This window comes from Moschus berezovskii, chromosome 4, assembly GCF_049115385.1.
Source record: "Moschus berezovskii isolate FMDL1 chromosome 4, NW_MosBer_1.0, whole genome shotgun sequence".
In the NCBI taxonomy this organism is placed as follows: Eukaryota; Metazoa; Chordata; class Mammalia; order Artiodactyla; family Moschidae; genus Moschus; species Moschus berezovskii.
This window is the reverse complement of record NC_142463.1, coordinates 2909096-2933013: the sequence shown is the minus strand read 5'-3', so window position 1 is coordinate 2933013 and position 23918 is coordinate 2909096. Positions and strand designations below refer to the sequence as shown.

Sequence of the window (23918 nt, the reverse complement as noted above, 5' to 3'; positions counted from 1 at the left end):
CCAGTCATCGGAGGGCGGCAGCTCAGGGAAGGTGCCCTAAACTACAAAGCACTGTGCAGTGAGCAGTCATGGCCACGACTACTGGCCAATCCCAGAGGCCTGCCACATTTTTAACAAGGAAAAGACCCAGAACACGTTCAAAAGCAAATACAACCCCTGAAAGGCCAGGTGTTCCTCAAAATGGTATAAGACAACTCAGAAATCTAGAAAAAACACCTTTATTTACAGGCACGGGCATCCCACAGGAGTACACGAGACACATACTGTGCACAGCACGAGTAGGAACCTCGGCGCTGTGACCGCGCCGCCTCAGAGCCCCACCCGCACCACCATCACGGTGACGTTGTCCGCCGAGCCCCGCTGCACCGCCTGGTTGGCCAGCCTGCTGCAGGCGGCTTCGTAGCGCGCGTCCACGGCGGGCTTCCCTTCCCGCCTCTGGATCCTCTCGTCCTACCGCACGGGAAAGGGGTACTGGTGACCAGGGACCCCACGCCCCACTGCTCGAGACGCCCCCCATGAGCGACGACTGCTCCCAGTCCCTGTGGGAGGGTGCGGGAGGAAGGGGGCCGGGGACTTCTCTGAAGCCCAAGGGCAGCTGGAACGACGGGCACCCACCCCCTTCTGAGAGTGCTCACCTCCAGGCAGGACAAAATGAAGTTCACGGCTTCTTCCGGGGTAAAGACCTTGAAGAGGCCATCACAGGCCAGCAAAATAAACCTACAACAGGCAGAAAAACATAAATGGGTTTTAGCAGCAAACTTTACAAAATGGCCTGGCAATGGAGGTGAAATATATATGGCCAACTATTCAAAAGCTAAACATTTTAAAACCAATTTAACTTCTATGAGTTCAAGGTTAAAGCTACTTAAAAATATTTGGGTGAGATGTTATCCATCAAAACTGAGACTACACTGTTCACCAAAAGTTACGGATTAACCCAATCCCAGTTTCTTAGACAAACTCCAGGAAGATCACTGAGTAAGATCTATCAGGTGGTATGGTAAATACACGGCAAGTGTCAATCACCACAGGCCTCAAGCCATGTCCCAAATGGGATGGACGCTTGGACTTCAGGAATGCCCTTGAGGACTCGCTGCCCACGTGAAGGGAGGACAGCTGCCCGCCTTCACTGCTGGAGAACAGGCCTCCGTCACTCTCAAAGTCCCCCAGGCTTCGCGAGAGGAGTCTCTCTGACAGAGCTAGAGGGGTGGGACAGTCCCGGCTCTCCTGCTCGTCTCTTTCCCCGTTTTAATACCCAGGTCCTGGTTTCCCACCTCTGACTGGGCACTCACCCAGCAAGCATTTACAGGCACATGGTTTGTGCTTGGGACCCAGCAGGGCCCTAGTCCGAGCAGTGCCAGCCAGTTCCGCCGAGGTGACAGACCCCGAAGGAGGGCTCTCTGCTGCAAAGTGGGGGTCACACGGGGCCTGGTCTCATGGGGCAACAAGACTCTCCCGAGGCGTCACCTGGGAAGCTGGAGGAGCAGGTGGAAACGTGCCCCGAGGGGCTGAGGCAGGCGCGGAAGGTGCGGGAAGGTACCCCCGGCAGCACTGGCCTCCCGGCCCCTTGCTGCCGCCTCAGTGCCCACACCCCCGACACAGGCCCGAGCCCCATCCTCCTCCAACACTGCCTACGGAGGCCTTTTCCCGCCAGGCACAGGGCCTTACTCTCAAGCAGCTCAGAAACAGAGGTGGACGAGAGGTCTCTTTCTTCAAACTACTTCGGCTCCACTTAAAAACCTCCCCTGATTCTCCCATTATGAGCTAAAACCCAGACTGCTCAGCAGAGAACCCAGGCCTCTGCAACCTGTCCTCGCATACCCGCCACCATTTCCCGACCCTCCTACCACCGTGGCATCGGCCGGCCGCACCTTCATCCCATCCCATTTCACTACCCTAGTGTCTGTCCCCTGCGGGAAAACCCTGCTTTTTCCAACATGTGTGTCTCCCTCCTGCCACGGCCAAAGGCTCCTGGAGCACCTGCACCCCTAAGACACACGGGACTGGACAGGCCCATTCATGTGTGGTCAGACTGAACCCACGAGAGCAGAATGGCATTTTATTTGTCCCTGCACCTGAGGACCCAGCACAGTGCCCAAGACACGGCCAGCCACCCGCTCGCCACCCCAGGTTCAGTACGCAAACTGGAAGAAGTTGGAAGAGAAACAAGAGGAGGAGGCCACCCTGTGCCCCAGGAAAGCCTACCTGTCATTGGGTGTCAGCTGGCAGCGTCTGATGTCCGGCACGGAAGTGACCCCGCAGCGCTTGTACTGCCCGTCCCCGATGGAGCGGGACACCTCCAGCACGCCCAGGACACGCCCATCCCTGCAGCAAGGGGAAGGCACATCAGACTCCACCTGACAAACCAGGCTCCCAGGACCCAGACCCTGACCTCAAAAGCAGGAAAATGGGACACGGTCAAAGACGTGACCTGTGGAATCCACATCCCGAAGCTGCCGATGACCCACAGCACCGAACCACTGCGCGGAGTCTTCCTGTCCCGGGTCATTACTGGGCCGCGGCCCCGCACACTAGTGGCACCAGTGCCCCCTCAACCTGGCTCATGGCTGCGCCGGGCCTAACCCCCTGCTCTGCCCAGAGTCAAGCCTGACTGGGTGTGGACTTGGCTTTGTCTCTCTGATTTGTTTTTACCTTAAAGCCACCATGGGTTTCCCTGATAGCTCAGCTGGTAAGTAATCCATCGCCTGCAATGCAGGAGACCCCGGATTGATTCGAGAAGGGATAGGCTACCCACTCCAGTATTCCTGGGCTTCCCTGATGGCTCAGCTGGTAAAGAATCCGCCTGTAATACGGGAGACCTGGGTTCAATCCCTGGGTTGGAAAGATCCCCTGGAGAAGGGAAAGGTTACCCACTCCAGTATTCTAGCCTGGAGAATTTCATGGTCTGTATAGTCCACGGGGCTGCAAGGAGTCAGACACAACTGAGCAACTTTCACTTTCAAGCTACCAGAGTTACAAACAGCTGGGACAGAGGGATATTTTGCATTTCACTCTAATTAAATTTGGAAAATACCTGAAAGTGACTATTCCCTGATTCAGAAGCAAGTGTTCTCTACCTTGGTTATGAACATGATTTAATGACTTAAACAGGAGAACTCTGGACAGCATTATACCTTCATTCATTCTACTTTCAGGAGAGGGAAAGGTGACTGCAGGGCCTAAAACAACGAGTTCTGTCAGCAGGGAAACCAGTCCCGTGCCTGCCACTCCCAAGGAAAATCCTGGTGGCGCCCTTGCTCTGTCACTCGGGCAGCTACAATGCCCGAGCACCGAGGCTCTCAGGTGTGAGACCAGAGGAGATGCCACACTCGACAATGGGTGCCAGAGAGCCCAGCCGACGGCAGAGCTGTGCGCGCAGATGCCGCCTCACCACGGGGCTCCCAACAGGGAACGCGCCCTGGAAGCTGAGCCACCCGCACAAGGGGCTGGAAACCGCCTGCTGGGGCCGGGGCCGCTCTCGGAGTCAGGATCCCATCTGGCTCCAGGCCTTTCGCTGGCCCTGAGAGTCACCCTCCCGGTGGTCACCGCTGGACCACCAGCAGCAAAGACTTGTGCTGGTGTCTGTGAGCAGCTGAGCAATCTTCTCAGGAACGAACAGCAGGACAAAATGCAAGAGGGAGCAAAGGGCGCCGGCGCCAAGCTGAGGGTGAAGAGGTGCGTGGGGGTCCCTCAGCCCTCAGCATGCCAGAGACGGCAGCTTGAGCCCGCGGACCAGAGTGTGTCTTCAGGACCGGGGTGCCCGGCACGGCCTCCTCCCGAGTCACAGACCCAGCTTGTTTCAACGAGACTGCGCACAGGGGCCGGGCTGGAGACCCAGGTACCACCAGGACAACTCAGAGCCCACCACGCTTCAGAAACTGACCCAGCGGGCTGCTGCCGCTCCGCCGGCACCTGGCACAACAGGCTGTGTGAGGTGTGTGGTGCGGGCGCCAGCCGGCTGCAGAGGGCAGGGCCGACTCAGGCTGTGCGTCACAGGAGCACAGCCACACCACCTGCCCTCTCTGCCCAGTGAGCCCAACATGACTGCTCCTGGTGAGGGCTGCCCGGAACCAGCCACGGGGGTCAAGGCTGCGCCCGCCCCAAGCCTCCTCAGCAGCCCCTCCACACACGGCCCGCGTCCCACACGCAACACAGGACGCTGCAGGCTCTGCGCCGGCCTCTCCCCCGGCAAACCGCCCAGAACCCACTCTGCTCCGACCGTGCTCAAAGTTCCCGCTGAGCCCAGAGTGCTGGGCAGGGAGTGGGTTTTGAAGTCCCAGCCCCCGAGCCAACCTGCCTTCCCTGGGGACCTGCCAGCCACAGGCCTGGCCTCCTGCCCTCCAGCACGTGCGACTTGTGCTCCACGCAGCGTCCTTCCTGCCTCCCTCCCATCCGCCCATCAGTCAGACGGCGGCTGTCCTACTGGCACCAAGTCAGTCACTGAAGTCCCCTGACCGCAGTGCCTTCTGCTGGTGTTTTGTTCCGGTTTTTCCTTCACAACGGGAGAGGGGCACAGGGACCAACACCCTGGCTACCAGCTGAACCTTGCTCTGACTACAGCTCCTCTGGCCCAGGGGCACAGTGGTCTTGACGGGCTCACAAAGCTGAGGCTGGGAGGTGGAAGCTCCATCTTCCTCTGACCATCCCAGGATGGCAGATGCCAACGTCCGGAGTATCAGCAGGATCGGTGCAACAGGGCAGAACTGCACCTATGATTCCAGAACTGTCTCCATGTCATCAGAGACCGTACCAGACACGCAGCGCTCTGGACCCGACGGCAGATGTTACAGGTGTAAGCTTCCCTTCCTCACAAAATAAACATCAAACTGTCCTCACCTTCTCTGAGGAATTCTCCTGAAGCAGTGTAACGCCCTGCACACAGTCCACTACCTTCAGTGTGACAAAGGAGGAAAATAACAACCCAGACACGGACGTGCTTATCTGTGTGAGAAGACGCACTGCAAACACTCAGGAGATGAGGGTGAAGAGAACAAAACATGAAAGCGTGTCTCTGCTTTGTATGTTAAATAGCTAACCATGTAAATGTGGGCTTTCTTCATTTTAAAACCATGGTAAAAATATGGGACATGATACCTGTCATCTTCACTTTTACTTTTAAGCAAACGGTTGAGTGGCATTAGGAACATCCACACTGTTGTGCAACCATCATTGCCAAGCTCTCCCATCCCACCAGGCAAATGCAGAGCTTTACAGTTATGAGGAAGGGCAGAAAAGGTGATGCTACTAACAGCACGCTGGGGGCACATTCTTGGGCCTTACCTCCCACAAGCAGCCACAGAGGCTCAGTCAGTCACGGCGCCGGCAGACCAGAACCCGGTCTGCAATTCTGTCTTTGCTCATGCAGACAGCCACAGCCCAGACCAAAATCACCTTTTCCTAACCCTGCAGTTTTTTAACCAGCCCTAAGAATTCTGACTCCTCTCCAGAGACCTCCCTGCACCACCGGCCAGGAACAGCCCAGAGCGACAACAAAACTGCCCCAAGTAAACAACAGGAGAGAAACGACACCTCCAAGGACGAGTAACTGCCGTCTCACATGGCACCTCTCTGCTCCCTTATCTCCAACAGGCGACGAAACCTTAAACGGCTCAAGCCTAAGATGAACCAGAAAAGGCCTCTGGTGTCCCTAACGCCGCACCCTTAGGCCTGTGGAGCTACCTGAGAGGCGGCCGATGACAAACGAGAGCTGGCACGGTCCCCAAAGATGTCGAGAGATGCAACCGCGGCGGACCAAGCAGGCAAGGGCGGCCCCTGGGCCTGAGGAGGCGCTCCCCAGAAGCCCAGAGGCGACCAGCTCACGCACTGTCTTCACCACTTCAGGTTTTCTCTCTGGAGAAACTGCCCAAACTGTAGCTTATCCAGCTGTGACAAATAATAGTGTTTAGGAAAGTTCCTAGGACCACAGAAAATGCTGCAAATGTAAGCTTGAATTTGAGACAAGAATCCTCCTTTTGCAGATGCAGGGAAGCATGTTTCTCGCACACATTGTTAGCTCCTACTTGGACAGACGTGAAATCCTACGCCATGTGTTCACCTACTTTGGCTTCACAAAGTTAGACCTCAGACAGTCTCATCATGCTGAAGACTGTACAGGGCAGAACCCCCCACGCGCGGAGGTCTCTCGGCTCACTCCACAGGGGCTCCCCTTCCCGGAGCCCCTGCCACCCTCCAGTTACCTGACATTCCCTCCGGCCTTCTGTATTCTCATTCGTTCTTCATACTGGGTTGGATTATGCTCCTTGCTGAGGCTTAAGGCCGCATGTTTTTGACTCTCCTCATTGTAACGACAAAGGATTGCCTGGGAAGACGAGAGTATAACAGGTGTGAAAGTGAACAAGCCCAGAGCCTAACAGTGACAGGGGAAGGGCAAGGTTAACAACTCACGTTCAGACTCCGCCTCTGGCTGAGAAACGAGCTCAGAGGGCCCAGCGTTAAAAGCCTCAGCCGCAAAGTGGTGACACACACACACACTCACTCACTCACTCACTCAGGGAGAGAAGGACTGAGTGACCACCTGTGACTCACACACACACGGAGAGAAGGACTGAGTGACCACAGCCCCTGCGCCACACACACACACTTCCCACCTGTGACGTGAGAGGGAGGCCCCTAAGAAGTACCGGGGCCCCTTTAGGCGCTATGTCCCCCAAGTCTGCACTGGCCCATCTGGTGGGCTGATCAAGTACACGTCTGCGTGTTCCCGTCACCGTGTTTACTGTGCAGTCACTTCAGAACAAACCTCTTACTCTACAGAGGGGGAAGCCTGAGGTCCAGAGGATAAGCATCGTCCCCGGAGTCACAGAACAGGGCCAGGACTGAAACTGGGGTCTGACTCCAAAGTCTCTCTTTTTGGCTATTTCATACACGTGCTATTTTTAAGTCCTCTGGTCTAAACGCCCATGTACAAGAGGCAGTCCCACCAGAGAGATCCACTAGAGGGTCACCCCAACACAGACCCCACTGGGGCAGGGCTTTCATCTGGGACGCTCACGGCTCCCACTGCCCCCTATCCCAAGTCACCCTAAAAGCAACAGGATGGGAAGCAGCTGTGTCCATGTCTGAAGATGCTTTAAGAATGGGAACGTCACTCTGTCCAGTGACTGCTGCACAAGCATGGAGGCTGGCCAACAAGCAGGCGGCAAGGGAGGGGACCATCCACTCCTGGCCGGGGAGACAGCAGGGACTGAGAGGCCCTACGGAGCCCTCCCTCTAGCTCTAAGTCAGCCCCCACAGCTGGAACGCGACACAGGCCATCATCAGTGGGAAGTAGCTGGGTTTTCTCCCTCAGCCCTGAGCCCTGGGCTCAGCGGACATTCATCCATCACTGAGCACTCTTCTAGTCACAGCTTTTGAGTTATTTTGAAATTACATAATTTGGAGAGGCAGGGGTTAATACTTTTCATTCATGACTATCTGAGGTCAAATAAATAAAGACAAATAGTTGTTTAAATATCAATACTCTTGCCTGGAAAATCCCATGGACGGAGGAGTCCATGGGGTCGCTGGGAGTCGGATATGACTGAGCGACTTCACTTTCTCTTTTGACTTTCATGCATTGGAGAAGGAAATGGCAACCCATTCCAGTGTTCTTGCCTGGAGAATCCCAGGGACAGGGGAGCCTGGTGGGCTGCCGTCTATGGGGTCACGCAGAGTCAGACATGACTGAAGTGACCTAGCAGCAGCAGCAGCAGTTTTACTTGTGGGCCAATTAAATTCCAACTCACAGCTCTGTACCTGTCTGACAGGCAGGATGTAGGTCTTCCCAGATCAAACAGCCTCCAACTTAGCCGCCATTCCCTGACCCAGAACTTTTAACTCTGCAACAGAGCCCCTTTTAGCAACCCCCCAAGAATGAAGACTTCAACCCTGCCATAGTGGCTGTAACCTTATTCAACAGAGCTGCCTACAGTCTGCCCCCGCCATGTGGTGCTGTCTCGGTGGGCGGCGGCACCACAGCCACTTACCCGACTGTCCCCAAGGTTGGCAATGTAAAGAGTATTGTCTACGGCCAGGACACACGTGGCGGTGGACCCATCTTTCCAGGCAGGTTTCCTGGAGGGGGGAAACACACCAGAGACACAGTCACCACCAACATGCAAGCACTCTGAGACTGAATTTGCAGAGTTAAAAGGGAAGTGTCATGCTTTTAAAATGGATGGTTTCTTTGATGAGTGTTGTTTTGTTTTTGATTCAGATTTCATTAATCTGTAAGAGCTTACTTGGTACTAGAAGTTTTTCAGACAAGAGCGTTAGCATTAAACCGTATCGGAAGGCCTGAAATACGTTTACGAAAACAACACACACCCTCCACTCACAGGTCTTCATGTGGTTACACTTACTGGCTTGAGGCTTGCTTAAGGAACTCTTCATCAGTATGCTTGAAGGTGTCCAGAAGGCATCTTCTCACGGTTTTCTCCACACTGATTACATCTCCTGTTGCAGAAGGCAGGGAAGAAAACGGTCGTAAGGAAGGAAGACCATCCTCCCACCACCGTCACTGTTTCTGTATTAGGACCTCCACTCTAAGTGGAGGTTTTAGTGTCCTCCCAAGGACAGAGATGAGAGGTGCCACCGCCCAGAGACCCAAGCTCCGCGGCGGGCCCGCTGCACAGCCCCTGCTCCCCTCGGCGCCACCTACTCTAAGCCATGCTCTTCCGGTCATCAAGGACGCCTCGCTCAAGCCAGTGGCATCTCTCTCATCAGCACAAAGGGCCAAGCCCGAGATGAAAGTGAACCGATTGAATTCTGAGCCTCACCTTTAGGAAATTTCCTGATTAAGTTCTGATGCAAATTCTGTGCAGCGAATTTTGAGGCACGAATTCCTCCATGGCCATCAAAAACAGCAAAGTAGGAAACCCGGGTGCTGGAATAATGAACTGAGAGTCAGCAAGATCCTCAGGCAAAGATCTCTCCTCTCCATTAAAGCTTTTAACCCGAACAGCAAGCAGTAATAGTACCTGAGACAATACTGAAGTGACGTCCATGACATTTTAAAATTAAAAACTCACACTTGCTTCAAAAATCAAGATCTGTTAACTCTGATTTTTCACTAATATTCAGAACTCTTTTCTATTTAAAGCAGATTTAGTATTCTACTTACAGCAGATGTAGTTTCAAACACTAACAGATAAACACAGATAAATGACTGACCCAAGACAGTCAGAAACATCTGTAAGAGAACAGGGAGTTTCAGAATGCTGCTCAAACTCTGACTGATATCAAATTCTTAAAGCCTATCCTACCACTCCTACTCCTATTCCCCTTTCAAGTTTGCCGGAAAACTCACACAGATAAATAGCATTAAAAAACTGTTTCAAGAAGGAAAGAACAAATGTGCTTGTGGGAAATGACATTTTCTCTGAAGAGCTGCTCGTTTCCTCAAGCGTTTCTAGAACCCCTTCTCAGTGTGGGACATCATGAGCCATGAAACAAACTTACTTTGCTGAGCACACTCTTGAGGCCATCCATGTTGGTGCAAACGGCACAGCTTATTTTTTAATGGCTGATTGATATTCTATTCCATGTGTACATATATTCCAATATATAATATTATATATACTGTGATATATATGTGTATATATACCTCTCATATGTGGTTTATAACTCAGAATCTTACAGTGCAGCATCTGCTAGTTATGGCTTGTTGTCCCCCAGTTAAACCTTATCCCCAAAGATGTGCCCCTGAGGCTTCCCCAAAGCCCCTATCCTGGCTCCAAGCACACTCTGCTTCTGGTGACAAGGGCTCTTCCTCCATACCTTCTCCTTCACTTTCATTTTGTGCAACTGCAGGACACAGTCCACAGTCTGCCTCCTGCAGTTTCGGTCTCCTTCTGGGCCCTCACTACCGCACCAGCATCGGAACAGACTCCTACGCCCCCGGGGCTGCCGGGGCAGGACACTCACATGAGGGAGGAGGGGGGCCGGCACTCCTCGGTGATGTCATTCAGGATGACGTGGGCGTCCTGCATCTCCTCCCGCTCGCCCTTCCGCTCAGCCACGTAGCCTTTCAGGCCGAATATCACCGAAGAGGCTACGGAAAAGAGAACAAAAAGCCAATACAAAACTGTGCCCTTCTCTCCCGACGCCCTAGTCCCAGAGCAATGAGAGGGAACTGCGGCTGTTCTACCCAGCAGTGTCTGAGAGCTGCCCTGCCAGGCGCCTCCCAGGTGGCAAGTCTGCTACAGAAAGCAGACCACTGCTGAACGGGGTGGCCTCTGCAAGGCTGAGCAGCAGAGAGGAGACAGCAGGCAACAGCAGCTCAGTGCAGAACGGCTCTTCCAAAGAGAGCACTTGGTCAAAGCACCAGAACAAGGAACGTGCTGTCACCCCACAGAAGCGAGACTGGAACTGGGGCAAGGAGCTCCTTGCAAATCCCGTCTGTCAATAATTTCAAGAGGACAGAAAAATCTCTAGTTTAGAGAAATTCAAGTAAGTAGTTTACCCCAAATGCCCTGTTGGATACACTGGAAATACGTGTTTCCATGCTCGGGGCTGGAAGACTGAACAAATAGAAAGATCAGTTGCTTTTACTTTAACTGAGGAAGGAAAAGGAGTCCATTGAAGGCGCAGAAATTTCTCTTTAATGGCTGGTTTGAGCTCCTTTTCTGACACTGAGAGCCATGTCAGTGATGGACGCCCTTCCTGAAGGGTGGCCGCTGGCAGGCACAGCAATCTGCAGGCCCCAGGCAGTGACAAGCTGCGCTGACACCTGTGTCCTCACGGCCTCCATGGGAGCCCACAGCCTCTGCCGGAGATCACTGACGGCATGCGGCACAGTGGCCTGGCTGGCGCAGTCAGCAGAAACCCATGGCTTTCTCTCTAGCTGTTGCTCCTCACTTACTCCTCATGCACTGTGCACGTGACAGAGCTGACAAGTTTCAATCGCTCTTTCCAGCCTCAGGCCGTCTCCTGGGACGCTGCCTATGAGCTCGTCACAGAATTCCAAGTGCTAATCAACAGGTGGAGGGCAAGGGCATGTAGTCAGAGAGAGACTGAGGCCCATATGCTAACCAAGGCCGAGGAAACCTGTCTCTAACCCCTGAAGCACCAAGGCCGGTTTCCTACCTGACCAAGGGTGGGTAAGAGATGGAGCGCATGGAGAGCAAAGACTGAGGAAGCACGCGTGACCTCGGAAATCCGTGTGCACACAGGGAACCCTACGCACTTCTTAAACACAGGCACAGAGCGGAAGCGTTATCATTGGAAAGCTAAGCTTGGTTTTGCTCTGGGTTGTCTTATAATATGAAGTCTAATACATTTGTTTTCAAACTGTCTGAAAACCTTTACAAACTTTCTTTTCCACAAGCTCTTCACTGCCATTCTTCTCTTCATCAGAGGTTTTTCTCTTTGCTCCTTTCCCTTCATTCTTTACCACCTGGGATATCGAAGTGTCAAGAGAACCTGGAAATATAAAGTAAACACCAGACAGAGACACAGCTATAGACTGTTACAGTCCCGAGCAGCCCTGGCCCCCTCCCAGCCCTCGGAGAAGAAAGGACATTCGAGCGAGACCTGGCAGAGAGGGCAGCTCAGCGGTCGTGGCCGTGACTCTGAGGGTGGGGCAGTGCCCTGGGTGCCCACGTTGGGAGACCACAAAGTAAAAGCCAGGCCCCGCTCAGATGGCCTCGAGAAGACATGTGAGAGGCTTCTCAGTGGTAAAAACACACATTCATACTCTGGGGCTATGGCATGCACATGGTATTTTATATCCACAAGCCCTTACGTATACATTTCCCAAAACCTGCAAAGTGAAACATCCTGAACCAGCCCAAAAAAACTAACAAAGGCTTAAACTGAGACCAACATCAGCCTATAAGAACTGTCCGTATCTTGAAAGACAGAACAGGACTGCTGAAGCCACCCCCACTTGCAAAGGGACGGATGTCTATTCCAAGTCAAGAGCTACGGGCACCTGCAGCGAGTACACACTATAGAGCAACAAAGTCTAGTCTGAAGAATCAGTTCTGCCATTTACAAGGGGCGTGCCCTTAAGGCAAGTTACTTAACCTGCAGGCCTCAGCGTCTTCATCGGTAACAGGGAGAAAACTGTCCTCTCAGAAGGCTGTTTAAAACTGATGGGGAGAACGTATGTAAAGCTTTCATCACAGTCTCTGGTCCACCAAGTGTCCAATGAATGGCCCTAAGTATTCTCTGCATGTAGCTATAAAAGCATACAACCATTTATTATTCATTCAACTACTCTTTGCCAGACCTAAGTACTGAGGGGAAAAAGGAAACATTCCTGCCCTCAAGAATAATCAGTTACTTGCAAAGGACAGATTTCTGCAACAGTGTAACACACACATCCTACCCCACAAGGCAAGGCAAATTAACTGGGACAATGTCATGGATCTTTCAATGGTCTCTTCATTAGCCTCCTGCCACTTACTGTTTGTGTTCCAGCTTTCCAAATGTGTATGAAAAAACATCTTCCTTTCTTTTAAATTGGAAAACAGAGAAATTTTTTAAACTGTTATTGCCTTCAAAGTGAATTACATTGTAATTAGAGAATGTGGTCTACATATGATATTGATTCTGTACTAGGACTTACTTTATGGCCTAGAATGTAGTCAACTTTTGTAAATAGCTCTTGCCTGCTTGAGAAGAAGAGTATGTCTTCTCAAGAAATCCTAAATACTGGATACAAGATTAGATTCTACGTCCAAAAAAAAACCCTGTTAATAATGGTGTTGGAAGTCCTCTAAGTTACTATTAGTTTATTGCCTTTTGCTCTGAGGATAACTAAGACATAACTAACCTGAACCCTCCTTTAACTCAATCTGTTAACAGCCCTAGTTGCACACATTTAACTTTCACTATAACTAAGAATACTGTCTTTAATAGCAAGGTTTTAGGGTAAATTGTATGAGAATGCTGTAATTTTTTCGTATGGACACACCGCCTGAAAATCTGAGACTTCTTGTGAAAGATGACTGTGATACTTTTCCTAAATACAGAAACGTGTGTGCACTAAGTCACTTCAGTCGTGTCTGACTCTTTGCAATTCTAGGGACTGTGGCCGGCCAGGCTCCTTTGTCCATGGGATTCTCCAGGCAAGAATACTGGAGTGGGTTGCCATGCCCTCTTCCAGGGGATCTTCCAGACCCAGGGATCGAACCCACATCTCTTACATCTCCTGTATTGGCAGGTGGATTCTTTACCACTAGTGCCACCTGGGAAGTCCAAATATAGGAAAAATACTAATTTAATCCATACTTGGTTAGACTAATTCCAATGACTTAGTAATTAGTTAATACAGAAAAATATACTTGAAAAGCAGCAAGTGTTCTATCTGACAACATAAGGAAGGTTTTTTCACACTAGAAGATACTCACATATGAGAAAGGACAGCCTGCATCCACCCTGTCCCCCACTATCGCCCTGCCCCCTCCCCTTTGGGGGAGTTCCATGTGAGAATTCCTCAGACAGAATAACAGACTCATCATGTATGACAACCTACAGGAATCTGCTCTGTTTTCCCCTTCTGTTCAACTGGGACGTAAAAGGAAAAGTTAAACATTTACAGAAACAAGTAGAGCCAGGGTTAACAGGCTTGACAAAAATGAAATCAAATCAACAAAAAGAATGCTGAGAACAAACATGAAAGCACTGACTGGAAATTCATTAACTAAGGTCTTAAACGTCAAGAATTCAAATTCCTGCACACCGTCTGTACCAGTCAGTAAAGCAGTGTCATTCCAACTTCATTTAAAGATCAAAATTCTTTTTATTTTGTAAGTGGCATAAAACAGAAGACTAATTTATCAGGGATGCTGAAAATATTTTTTCAGTGTGAAATGTGGAAAGTACTTCACATATTCAGATACTTTTCTGCTGGAGACATCTGGATCTGTCAGGAATATAACAAGGCAAAACTACAATGACAGACTCAGGTTTTTTTTAAGAACATTAATAACAAAGGTCAAAGTAAATGACTGAATTCTTAAAATTCCAAGGAGTAGAAAATAATTACCAAAAAGTGATGCAGTATTTATGTATATTTTTGCTTCCCAACTGATGGTATCTACTGAGTTTAGTTTGTTTGTTTACTCATTTTGGCAGGAACCTAGTTCCCTCCTGCTGCTGCTGCTGCTAAGTCGCTTCAATTGTGTCCAATTCTGTGCGACCCCATAGAGGGCAGCCCACCAGGCTCCCCTGTCCCTGGGATTCTCCAGGCAGGAACACTGGAGTGGGTTGCCATTTCCTTCTCCAATGCATGAAAGTGAAAAATGAAAGTGAAGTCGCTCGGTCGTGTCTGACTCTTAGCGACCCCATGGACTGCAGCCTACCAGGCTTCTCCGTCCATGGGATTTTCCAGGCAAGAGTACTGGAGTGAGGTGCCTTCACCTTTTCCACTAGTTCCCTGACCAGGGATCACACCTGGACCCTAGCAGTGAAAGCACTGAGTCCTAACCATTGGGCAGCCAGGGAATTCCCGGTATCTAGTTTTAATAAATCTTATGTAGTATTATGATTTGTCATCCTAAGGCTTTTTACAGCTATAAATAAATACACTTTATGTAAAACATTATATATTATTTCCATGGGCACACTGAACTAGTTTCCCTACACTTACCTGAATCGCCACTGCTGGCTGGCGGGAGATCGTCAAAAAGCAAAGGTCCCCCAGAGCCTGAAACACAGCAAAACACCGAGTGAGCCCACAAAAGCAGGGTGGGGCTCAAGTTTCAGCATCCATCCCACCAGGACACCTACACAGGTCATTGAAATAAACTCAGAACTCTCGTGTCAATCCAGTGGCAACTCATACTGTGCACACAGCACCCTGAACCTGCTTTAAGTCTCATTAGGTCAAAGGAGACGGAAAACCTGCCTTAGAGTTCAGTCTTATTTCACTAGTAAAACAGACGCTCAGATGAACCAGAGAACACTGCTCAACATCTTCACGCAGTTTCTCAGGGCTAGCAACTAGCGGATTTTTCTGCCTTACCTGATGCCATGGATTCAAAACTTAAGACAGTCCAACACCTAAAACATCTGTGTGTTGAAAATAGGGGAAAGGGAAAAAGATTGAGACAACTACAATCCCAGGATGACACGTTGACACACACCTGGGAGAGCCTGGAGACTGTACCTGAGTCAGTACTGCTGGCCGGAGGGAGACCATCAAAGAGCAGAGATCCTTTCTGAGCTTCTTTCCCTAGAACACGGAACACCTGCTTAGAGAGCACTTGGACACTGGCCAGATGGGGCTTGAAGGGGGGAGATCTTCTAAGATAAGTCAGCTATTAAATTCAAATCTTCTCCTCTCTATTGGACAGAGTAACTGTTTCCAAAAATACTTTCTCAACAGTCATTTAATATAGACATTTGTTTCCAACAGTTACAGTCAACATACAAGCAATGAAGGATGATCCAACAGGAATTTTAAGGGCTACTGAGTGTTTTGAGGAAAACAAGTATTTTTCTTGCTAATTTCAGTATTGAAAGGAACAAATTTTAAAAAACCTTTATTTAAGAGTGAATCCTGAGAAGAAAAAACTGATTCTAGAGCAAAACAATAATAAAATATCGGTACCTTGATAAAGGGACTCTTCAAAGATCTACTGATCTTAAAAAATCCTGTTTCAATAACACTCTGAACTAATTACCAAGTAGAATCTTAAACACACAAGCAGAGAGACGGTGAGAGGCCCGAATCTGTCTTAACCTGGTGTCTCCAGCACAGAGCTCAACTCAGTAAATATCTATGAAGAAAGTGAGGGATTTCAGATACTACAAGATAAACTCAGGAGAAAGCTAAGAGATCTATTTAAAAACCTAAAGATTTACCTAACAAAAGTACTTGTCTTAAAATGTTTTATACTCAATTATCCCTTTCCACATAAAATTTCAACATTATTCCTTCTCCAGCTTTCCTCAAAATTTCTATTTAAGTTATGAAATACAGGAACCAGCCCACAGGAATGTGGGAGAAACAACGGGCTGCAGATGAAGGTGTGGACGTCCCCGTTCTCTGAGGCTGAACACACTGATACTGCTCCTCAGAGCTCAAGGACAGAAACGCACCCATTTAAAAACCAACACAACATGCGTGCCCCGAAACTTTCATCCATATTGTCATTTTGCCTAGAAACGAGCTGGGTATCAACTCTACTTTTTTAAAAACTAAAAAATTTACGTAAAATTTATAAACTCCAAGGAAAGTAATTTCTTTAAGAGTCTTTAGGTCAGAAGTACATTAAATACCTGATAAATTCCTAATTTACCAAATACCTGATAAATTCCTAATTTAACAAAATGTAACTCTTTTGCTTTATACCTGTAACACAAATAGGAAATGGTTATTCCACTAAATTACCATTTTCTCCCTTAGGATTATCATAAAGACATTAAGTAATTACAAGTAGTTTCACTTTTTCTCACAAGTGACATCCTCTATGGGAAGTATTCCAAAAACAGCATTAGAACATTAAAAGGCATTTAGGATAACCATTTACTCACTGTACTATTCCTCCTCCAAGAATCACTAATATTTCAGCAGGCCACTTCCAAAGGGAACTCAAACCGTACTAGTCTAAGCATCAACATATCCATTCTAACAGACTCCAAACTGAACAGGATGACCCAGAACAGTCGCACTATATTCAGCAGAGTCAGAACACCAGGCATCTTGGGACAGAGGGACATTGCAGGGAGGAGGCTGACCTGAAGAGCAACCAACCCTTCCATTTATGCAGGGCCACATTTTAATTTCTGAATTAAACTACCTCTCTATATCAGGTCTTTCCAAATCCAGTGTCCAATGAGAGGGGGCGGGAAGTCCTCTTTTACCCAGGTAATACATTTTCGGTCCTGGCAAGCATTCCTCATAACAGGGTTTCCAGCTCAGCACTAGCCCGGCCGCTCTTCTTTGTTGAATCAGTTAAGAGAGTGCCTCAAACCTCCCACCAGGCCCAGAGAACAGCTTCTCTTCCCCTGCTGAACAGACTGAACCTCAACTGCTCTCTGTCACTCTAGGATATTCTGAGTGGTACTGCAATTAAACACAGTGAGATCATCTCGGAGTTTTGTTGGCCACAACTGAGAATGGCTTGTGCAAACGATAATTAACATTCACTGCCTGCCAAGAACTACCCTAGTGCTCTACATATTTTCACGGATTGAATTTTGACAATAATCTTATAAGGTGGGCACTATTATTATGGTGACTTACTGATGAGGAAACTCATGCACTTGCTTAAGTAACTGTCCAGGAGAAGAGCCAGTGAGAAGTGGAGGTTGACGCGCAGGCAGCCTGCTTTCCCAGTACATGCTCTTGGTGAGGTGTTATATCTTGCCTCCTCGCAGTTACAGGAACTTCATAAGGATCATTTAACCTTTATACAACCCCCCAAAGATAATCCTAAGGCCCTAGAAGATCTCTGGAGTACCTTTTTGCATCATCATAAGGATCAAAGTTAGAATACTTTGCATCTTTAAAAACAATCTGTACATCACAGATGCTATAAAGGGAATTTCTGGTTAGCCAGAACCTTACATTCTGTGTTGGATAAATAGTAATTCAAATTATCTGGGGCTGCAATCATTGGACCAAGTGTGACCTTGACCTTAACTTTAGAAGTGGTCCTTGAGTTCTAAATACAAGAACTCTCATAAAGAAACAAGACAGAAAACAGGTTTTCCATGACAGCTAATCTCAGCTAGATTTTTTTTTTAAGTTACTTACATTCTGAAGCTAAGTCTACTGAAAGTTACATATCATGCTGACAAAAATATTCTTGGGCTGATCACATTCAGGTTAGCAAAAAGTTGCTACTTATAGCAACAGAAAGCTTAAATATTTTGCCTAAATTGCTTTTTGTACCTGAATTTTCTTTTTAACTATAAATACAATACAGTCGACCCGTGGATACAAAGGGCCACCTGTGGATACAAAAGGCCAACTGTACAACACCATTTTATAAAAGTGACTTAAGCATCCTCAGTTCTTGGGATCTGAAGAGGACTCCAGACCTGATCCCCTGCAGAGAGTGAGACAACTGTTTATGTTTTCCAAATACCATGGATGTATTAGAAACAGGCCCACTTCCCCACCTATCCCCACCAGAATAACACCTTAGTGTATACTTTCCATTCCCCTTTATGCTCAGGAATTGAATCATAGATGTTCATTTTAATTTTATATACACTATATACAATGCTGCTACTGCTAAGTCACTTTAGTTGTGTCCAACTCTTTTGACCCCGTGGACTGTAGCCCGCCAGGCTCCTCCGTCCATGGGATTCTCCAGGCAAGAATATTGGAGTGGGTTGTCATTTCCTCCTCCAGGGGATCGTCTCAACCCAGGGATCGAGCCTGTGTTTCCTGCGGCTCCTGCACTGCAGGCAGATTCTTTACCGTGAGCCATTGCCACCATTACATATGACACTTCACATCTATCACTGTCCATGCACACTGGGTCTAAGGATTCTTTCCAACAATCGCCCACTATCCTACAATACACAGGAAGCACTGCCACTCACTTGTCTGGGTCCTTTACTGATGGGCATGCAGGGTGATTTTGGTTTATTACATGACAAAAAAATGCCATAATGAACAACCCAAGATTTATAACCTCATTTTACCTGCCAGACTGCTGGTCAGAAAGTAAACAAAGAAATTTGACAAATGCCAAAATGTGTTCCCAAAAAAGTTGTGGTAACTTTCACTCTCAACATACTTTATGAGAATGTCCATTTCTCTAAATACTCATTATCATCATGCCAATTTTTAAATCTGACGATGAAAAACACGGTACAGCAGCAACCTGCTATTCCTCCCGTGACTGAGGAAGCTGAGCGCCCATCGGTGGGTCGCCTGCATCTCTTCTGTGAACTGTCAGGACACATCCTTTGACCTTTTAACGGGTCACCCCTTTCTCCTGTCAGTCTGTCTGAGCGGCTCCCTTACCAGGGGTAGTGACCTTTAGTAATAGTACCGCGACTATTTTCTGTTTGTCTTTTGCCTTTGTGCTACTTTGGCTGTAAAAAACATTTTTACATAGCTAAATCCATTTTAATTTTTTTATGACTTGAGTTTTTTCTTATTAACCCTGAGGTTTTACGATTAGTTCAAGTTTTTTCTAATACCTTAGCCTTTATTTTATATTTAGATCTCCAATTTCATAAAAAGAAATATTTTGAGGATGCCTTGCAAAGCAAGTATTTATTTAGTCGTCAACAGCAGACCATCAGTTTTAAAGGGTACTGGTGTAGTGAAAGAGCTGCCCTATAAAACTGAAACCAGATTACTACACAAATGACTTTAAACCAAGACGCCTTAAACATGTTCAGACTACCAATATTAGCTGTCAACCTTCAAAGACAGCAATCAGCACTTTAATGACTATGATATTGCAAACAGTCCGACATGACTTAGAGACTGAACAACAAGCAAAGAAATTCCATTTCCATCTGATACGAACAAATACACGTCCTCTTTAAATAAGTATGTATACTGTACATTAGAAACTTGATTTCACTCAGCAAGCAAAACCTGTTAAGGGTTGGGATGAAAACCCTTAATTCAGCAGAAAATCTGAAAACATTTATGTATTTATGTATTCTTTCCATATTTTTCTTCAGATCATAAAAAGTAAGAGGTTTGGCATAGGAACATTAGATGTGATGTTCAAAGCAAAAATCAAAACACTAAATAAAATACACTTGGCATGATCAGAGGAGTGGCTGCTTCTTCCCTTTGGACACTCGGCGGTTTCACAGAACCCATTTTAGAGTGCATTTCCCCCCTTTGGAATAGCTGTGAAAGTTAACTCATGGAGTAGCATCTATAAAGCACTAGCAGCTATCAGGCTGAGCACAGAGCCTCTGCTGTCCCCACACACAGCACTCTCTCTGGCCTGTGGGCAACAGCAGGAGGCAACACTAACGTTTCATATGCAAGGACAGCCACAGAAGACGGTAAGAGCAGAGTCAGGATCTGAAACCAGTCTGAGTACCTGCCCCAAACAACTCTTCTGGGGTCTGTGACAACGACTCGGTCTGTTCCTCTTCCTGCGTTAGCTCAGAAATGTGACACCTGCACATCCTCCGAGAGCCATGAGAGCGGCAATCTAGCCTCCTCTCTCCCTCTACTTCAGGAAGTCAGCTTTATTTTCCTCTCATTCACTCTAGATTCAATGTTATCAACAATTTTTCAGAAACAAAAAGTATGACATTTGAGTTAAATTTTCAAAAATCAAAGTACTTTCACAAAATTGTGAAATCAGTTTCTGTTCTTGTTCAAATGAATTTTTTTTTAACCTGTTAAGTTTAATCTTACTGGTTTTTAACTAAATGCCTGTCAAAATAACTGTGGGTTCTGATTTTGTACTCACTTAAGTACTTATCCCTCTCACCGTTCTGTCATCAACAAATTCAGAAAGCATGCCTTCTTTGCTTTTAAAGCTATTACCGAAAACACACTTGGTCAAGGAGAACCTGTGACAGTGCCAGCACCCTCCTCACAGGCAGGAGGCAGGTCACTGATCCACTCTTGAGGGAACCTGGGTTTAAACAGCACGCAGCACCTCTGCCAAGCTGTCTTCTCAGCCAGAGTTGGATATGTCCTTCCAGTGACCAACTTAAAGAGTCGTCAAGTTTTGTATCATCCAGGGGTCCCTTCCGCCTGAGTGGACCCAAATTAATTTCAGGTAGAAAGTGATGGCGATTAAAGAAAATGACAGGCTTACAGGCACATCTGCAAATGCAAACTCTGCCCCAAACATATTCAGACAGAAGTTATCCTCCACCAACAGAGTCAAAAAAACTGCATACACAAACCAGAGTTTTCACCCACAAGGAGAACAATCTAAAAACGAAATCTAGGAAACAATCTACAAAATGAGATGTTCTGCCGGGAAAACTAACAGTGCCGTTATTGTGACTAACGGCCTCCGAAGACTGACCTGGCGTCCACATGTGACATGCCAGAACCCAGGCTCTACAGAGGAAGAACGACCCCTTCTTGGGAGCCTTCTTCATGAATCCGAGTCGTAGGTCGCGCTACTCCTCCAGGATGGATGCGCAGGCAAACCGGAGAACCAAACGTTCCCCAAAGAGCACACTGTTCCCTCGCCTAGAATCTCTGCAAATTACAAGTCTGTCCATTTCTGGACGCCCGAGTCCAGCACCACCTCCCACCGAATTCTCCGCTCACGGACCACAAACACCCCTTTCCCGGGGCACTCAGCACTTCCCATTCATTAACTTTGGCCCTTTTCGACGTCAACCACTCGCATTCAGAATTCGGCTTCTCTGAAAGCAAGCAAACGCTGGGTGTCACCTTCGTATGCCCCTAGAACAACAGCAGTTGCCGAACCAGGGTCTCCAGTCCCCCTCCCGGTCTGTCCAACAAAATCCGGTGCGGATTTCGTAACACAGAGGCCGGGCCCCACCTTCCGGGCTTGCAAGCTGAGGGGGGCTGAACTGGGCCTGGAATCTGAAAAGTGTTCTGAAGAGTTTTCCACGTTTCCTGCCATCGAGTTAGACTAGGGGGAAAAAAAGAAAGTCCTAAACCACAGCAACCAGCTGAACGTCTTGCACCTGAAAACGTGAACAAGTCTTGGCAAATTCAGCCTGGGCGCGGCTGTAACCCGCCGGACAGAGGACCAGGCGTGGTGGTCCCCGCACGGCTGCCCCGTGGAGCTCCGATCCCCGGCCCCCGGGACGCGCACGGCGGCCGAGGTGAGGGCGGCCGGGGCTGGGGAGCGGGTCCGGGCGAACGGGCCTCCCTCTGGGGAGAGGGGCCTCCCCGGGGCCCAGCGCGAACAACAACTACTGCGAGTCACGAGACAAGAGCGGAGGACGCGGAGGCCGAACCGTCTCTTCCGCGCCTCAGACCCACGAGCAAGCGAGCCGGGGATCGCCGCCGCCGCCGCGGTACACACGGAACACAGAGCACAGGAAAACGCGGGGCCGGGAGCGCGCCCGGGACTACAGCGCCCCGGGCGGGCGGGCCGGACGCAGGCCGGCGGCGCGGGGCTCCCGGGAGGGAAGGGGCCGCGCACAAAGGGCGCCGGGCCGCGCGCGGCCTTTCCTCCTGCGCAGCGAACATGGCGGAGGCCCGGCGCCCCGCGCCGGTGCAGGCCTCGCTCGCCCGCCCGCGCGCCCTCCTGGCCCTCACCAGCCCGGCGGCCGCCCGCTTACCAGCAGCCGGCCGCGGCGAGCGCTCGGGCTCCGGCAGGTCCCCGAACAGGTCCATGACGGAGGCTGGGCGGCGGCTGCGGCAGAGGCGCAGCCCGCGAGCGGCGGCGGGCTCCACACCCTGCGGCGGCTGCGGGGCGGCGGCGGCGGCGGCCCGGGAGCCGTCAATCACCCGAGGGCGGGCCCGGAACGCCACCAATAGGCGCGCGGCGTGGCCCTGCCGCCCCAGAGGCCTGCGCGCGGGCGGGGCGGGGGCGGGGCTACGGCGCGCACGCGCACTGGTCTGGCTTCCGCCGCGAGAACGAGCTGGTAACCAGGCTGGCCTGCTGACGTGCGGCCGGCAGCGCCGTACTCCTCGCGCACGCCAGGCCTGGTCTCCTCCAGTTTTCTCTGGGCACAGGCGTTGGATTCCGAGAAGGCCCCTTCCAGAGAGACAAGTCTGCGCTCAAGGGCAGCTGTAGTGAGCCCTGGTGACCCAGAAGACTTTATGGGGTTTTCAGGTCGGTTCCGTCCCGCCATCCCTGGCCAATTTGAGGTTGAGGAGCTGAATCCTGTTGGGAGTGAACCCTTGACATGCAGGGTGGAGAGGAGGCATCTCTGGCTTGTCTGCTTCCATCCGGACACGTGGGGAAGAGGAGAAAACGAGCGTCCATGGCGGTGACATCGGGGAGCTGGCCTGGCACACACAGCGGTTCTACTGAATATACTGAGTTCCATGAAACGTAGACATCAGGCTCTGATGTTAGATCCATGCCAAAAACGAAGGCCCCTCCATACCAGTCTGAACACAGACAGAAGAAGAACATTGTCCAAGCCACGAAAATGACCAAACCTTCTGTCTCGGACGCTCAGTGACTGCTCATTCTTTACCGGTTACAGGTTTAACTTTTCGCTAGTCTTCTTGCCTTTGTGATGCACTCTATCAAGATATCTGGTCGAGGAATTGCTTCCTTTTCCTGACATCCAATCCAGAGTGGACTGGTTTCCTTAAATATGCCCCCGCCCAAGTCAACTAACACAACTGAAATGTTGTATATATCAGTAGTTGCTGCATAGTCTCCCAGTTGTGTCCGACTACGACCCCATGGACTGCAGCACACCAGGCCTCCCTGTCCCTCACCATATCCTGGAGTCTGCCCAAGTTCACATTCCTTGCATTGGTGATGCCCTCTTCTCCTCCTGCCCTCAGTCTTTGCCAGCATCAGGGTCTTTTCCAGTGAGTTGGCTTTTCACATCTAATGACCAAAATACTAGAGCTTCAGCATCAGTCCTTCCAGTGAATATTCAGGGTTGATCTCCCTTAAGATTGACTGGTTTGATCTCCTTACTGTCCAGGGGTTTCCAGGAGTCTTCTCCAGCACCACAGTTCAAAGGCATCAGTTCTTTGGCATTTTGCCTTTATGGTCCAGGGATATATCTACATATCCCTTTGCTGCGGTTTCCCATGGCGATGGTCTCCATCTTCATGGTGATGAAGCACAAGCCCAGCTGTGTGGACTACAGATTACTGATTTCTGGTGGTCTTTGGCTAAGGACATTGTTGGCCCAGCAAGCTTTCATGCTGCACATCAACGCTACTGTTTAAAACCCTCAGGCTCTCTCCTCTCCCTTTAGCAGATGAACTGCCTCCTCCCTGCAGGCATGCTCTAAAGGAATAACAAAGCCCCGTTTCCTCACCTCTCTTCCACTTTCCAGCCCACCCCAACCTTGCTTCTCTTCATCACTTCTCCAACACCTCCTGCTCAGCTCAT

The 23918-nt window shown here is 49.6% G+C and overlaps 1 protein-coding gene across 4 annotated transcripts; it reads right to left on the bottom strand.

Annotated features, from left to right (window-relative positions):
* Positions 1-202: 202 nt before the first annotated feature.
* Positions 203-22326, bottom strand: ILKAP (ILK associated serine/threonine phosphatase). Of its 4 annotated transcripts, none has more exons than XM_055401871.2 (12): positions 22171-22326; positions 15116-15181; positions 14597-14653; positions 11302-11421; positions 9925-10051; positions 8778-8884; positions 8361-8454; positions 7986-8073; positions 6198-6319; positions 2206-2325; positions 636-717; positions 203-450 (listed from the first exon to the last, which is right to left on the bottom strand). In XM_055401871.2, exons 1-12 carry the CDS (start codon positions 22223-22225, stop codon positions 310-312), a joined length of 1179 nt encoding a protein of 392 aa, XP_055257846.1. In that variant the 5' UTR covers positions 22226-22326; the 3' UTR covers positions 203-309. The 4 variants fall into 4 exon arrangements, with proteins under 4 accessions (XP_055257846.1, XP_055257849.1, XP_055257848.1 ...); XM_055401874.2 differs by having other exon boundaries at positions 11277-11421; positions 15093-15181; positions 22171-22217; XM_055401873.2 differs by lacking the exon at positions 22171-22326 and adding an exon at positions 14972-15018.
* Between the last annotated feature and the right edge of the window lie 1592 nt (positions 22327-23918).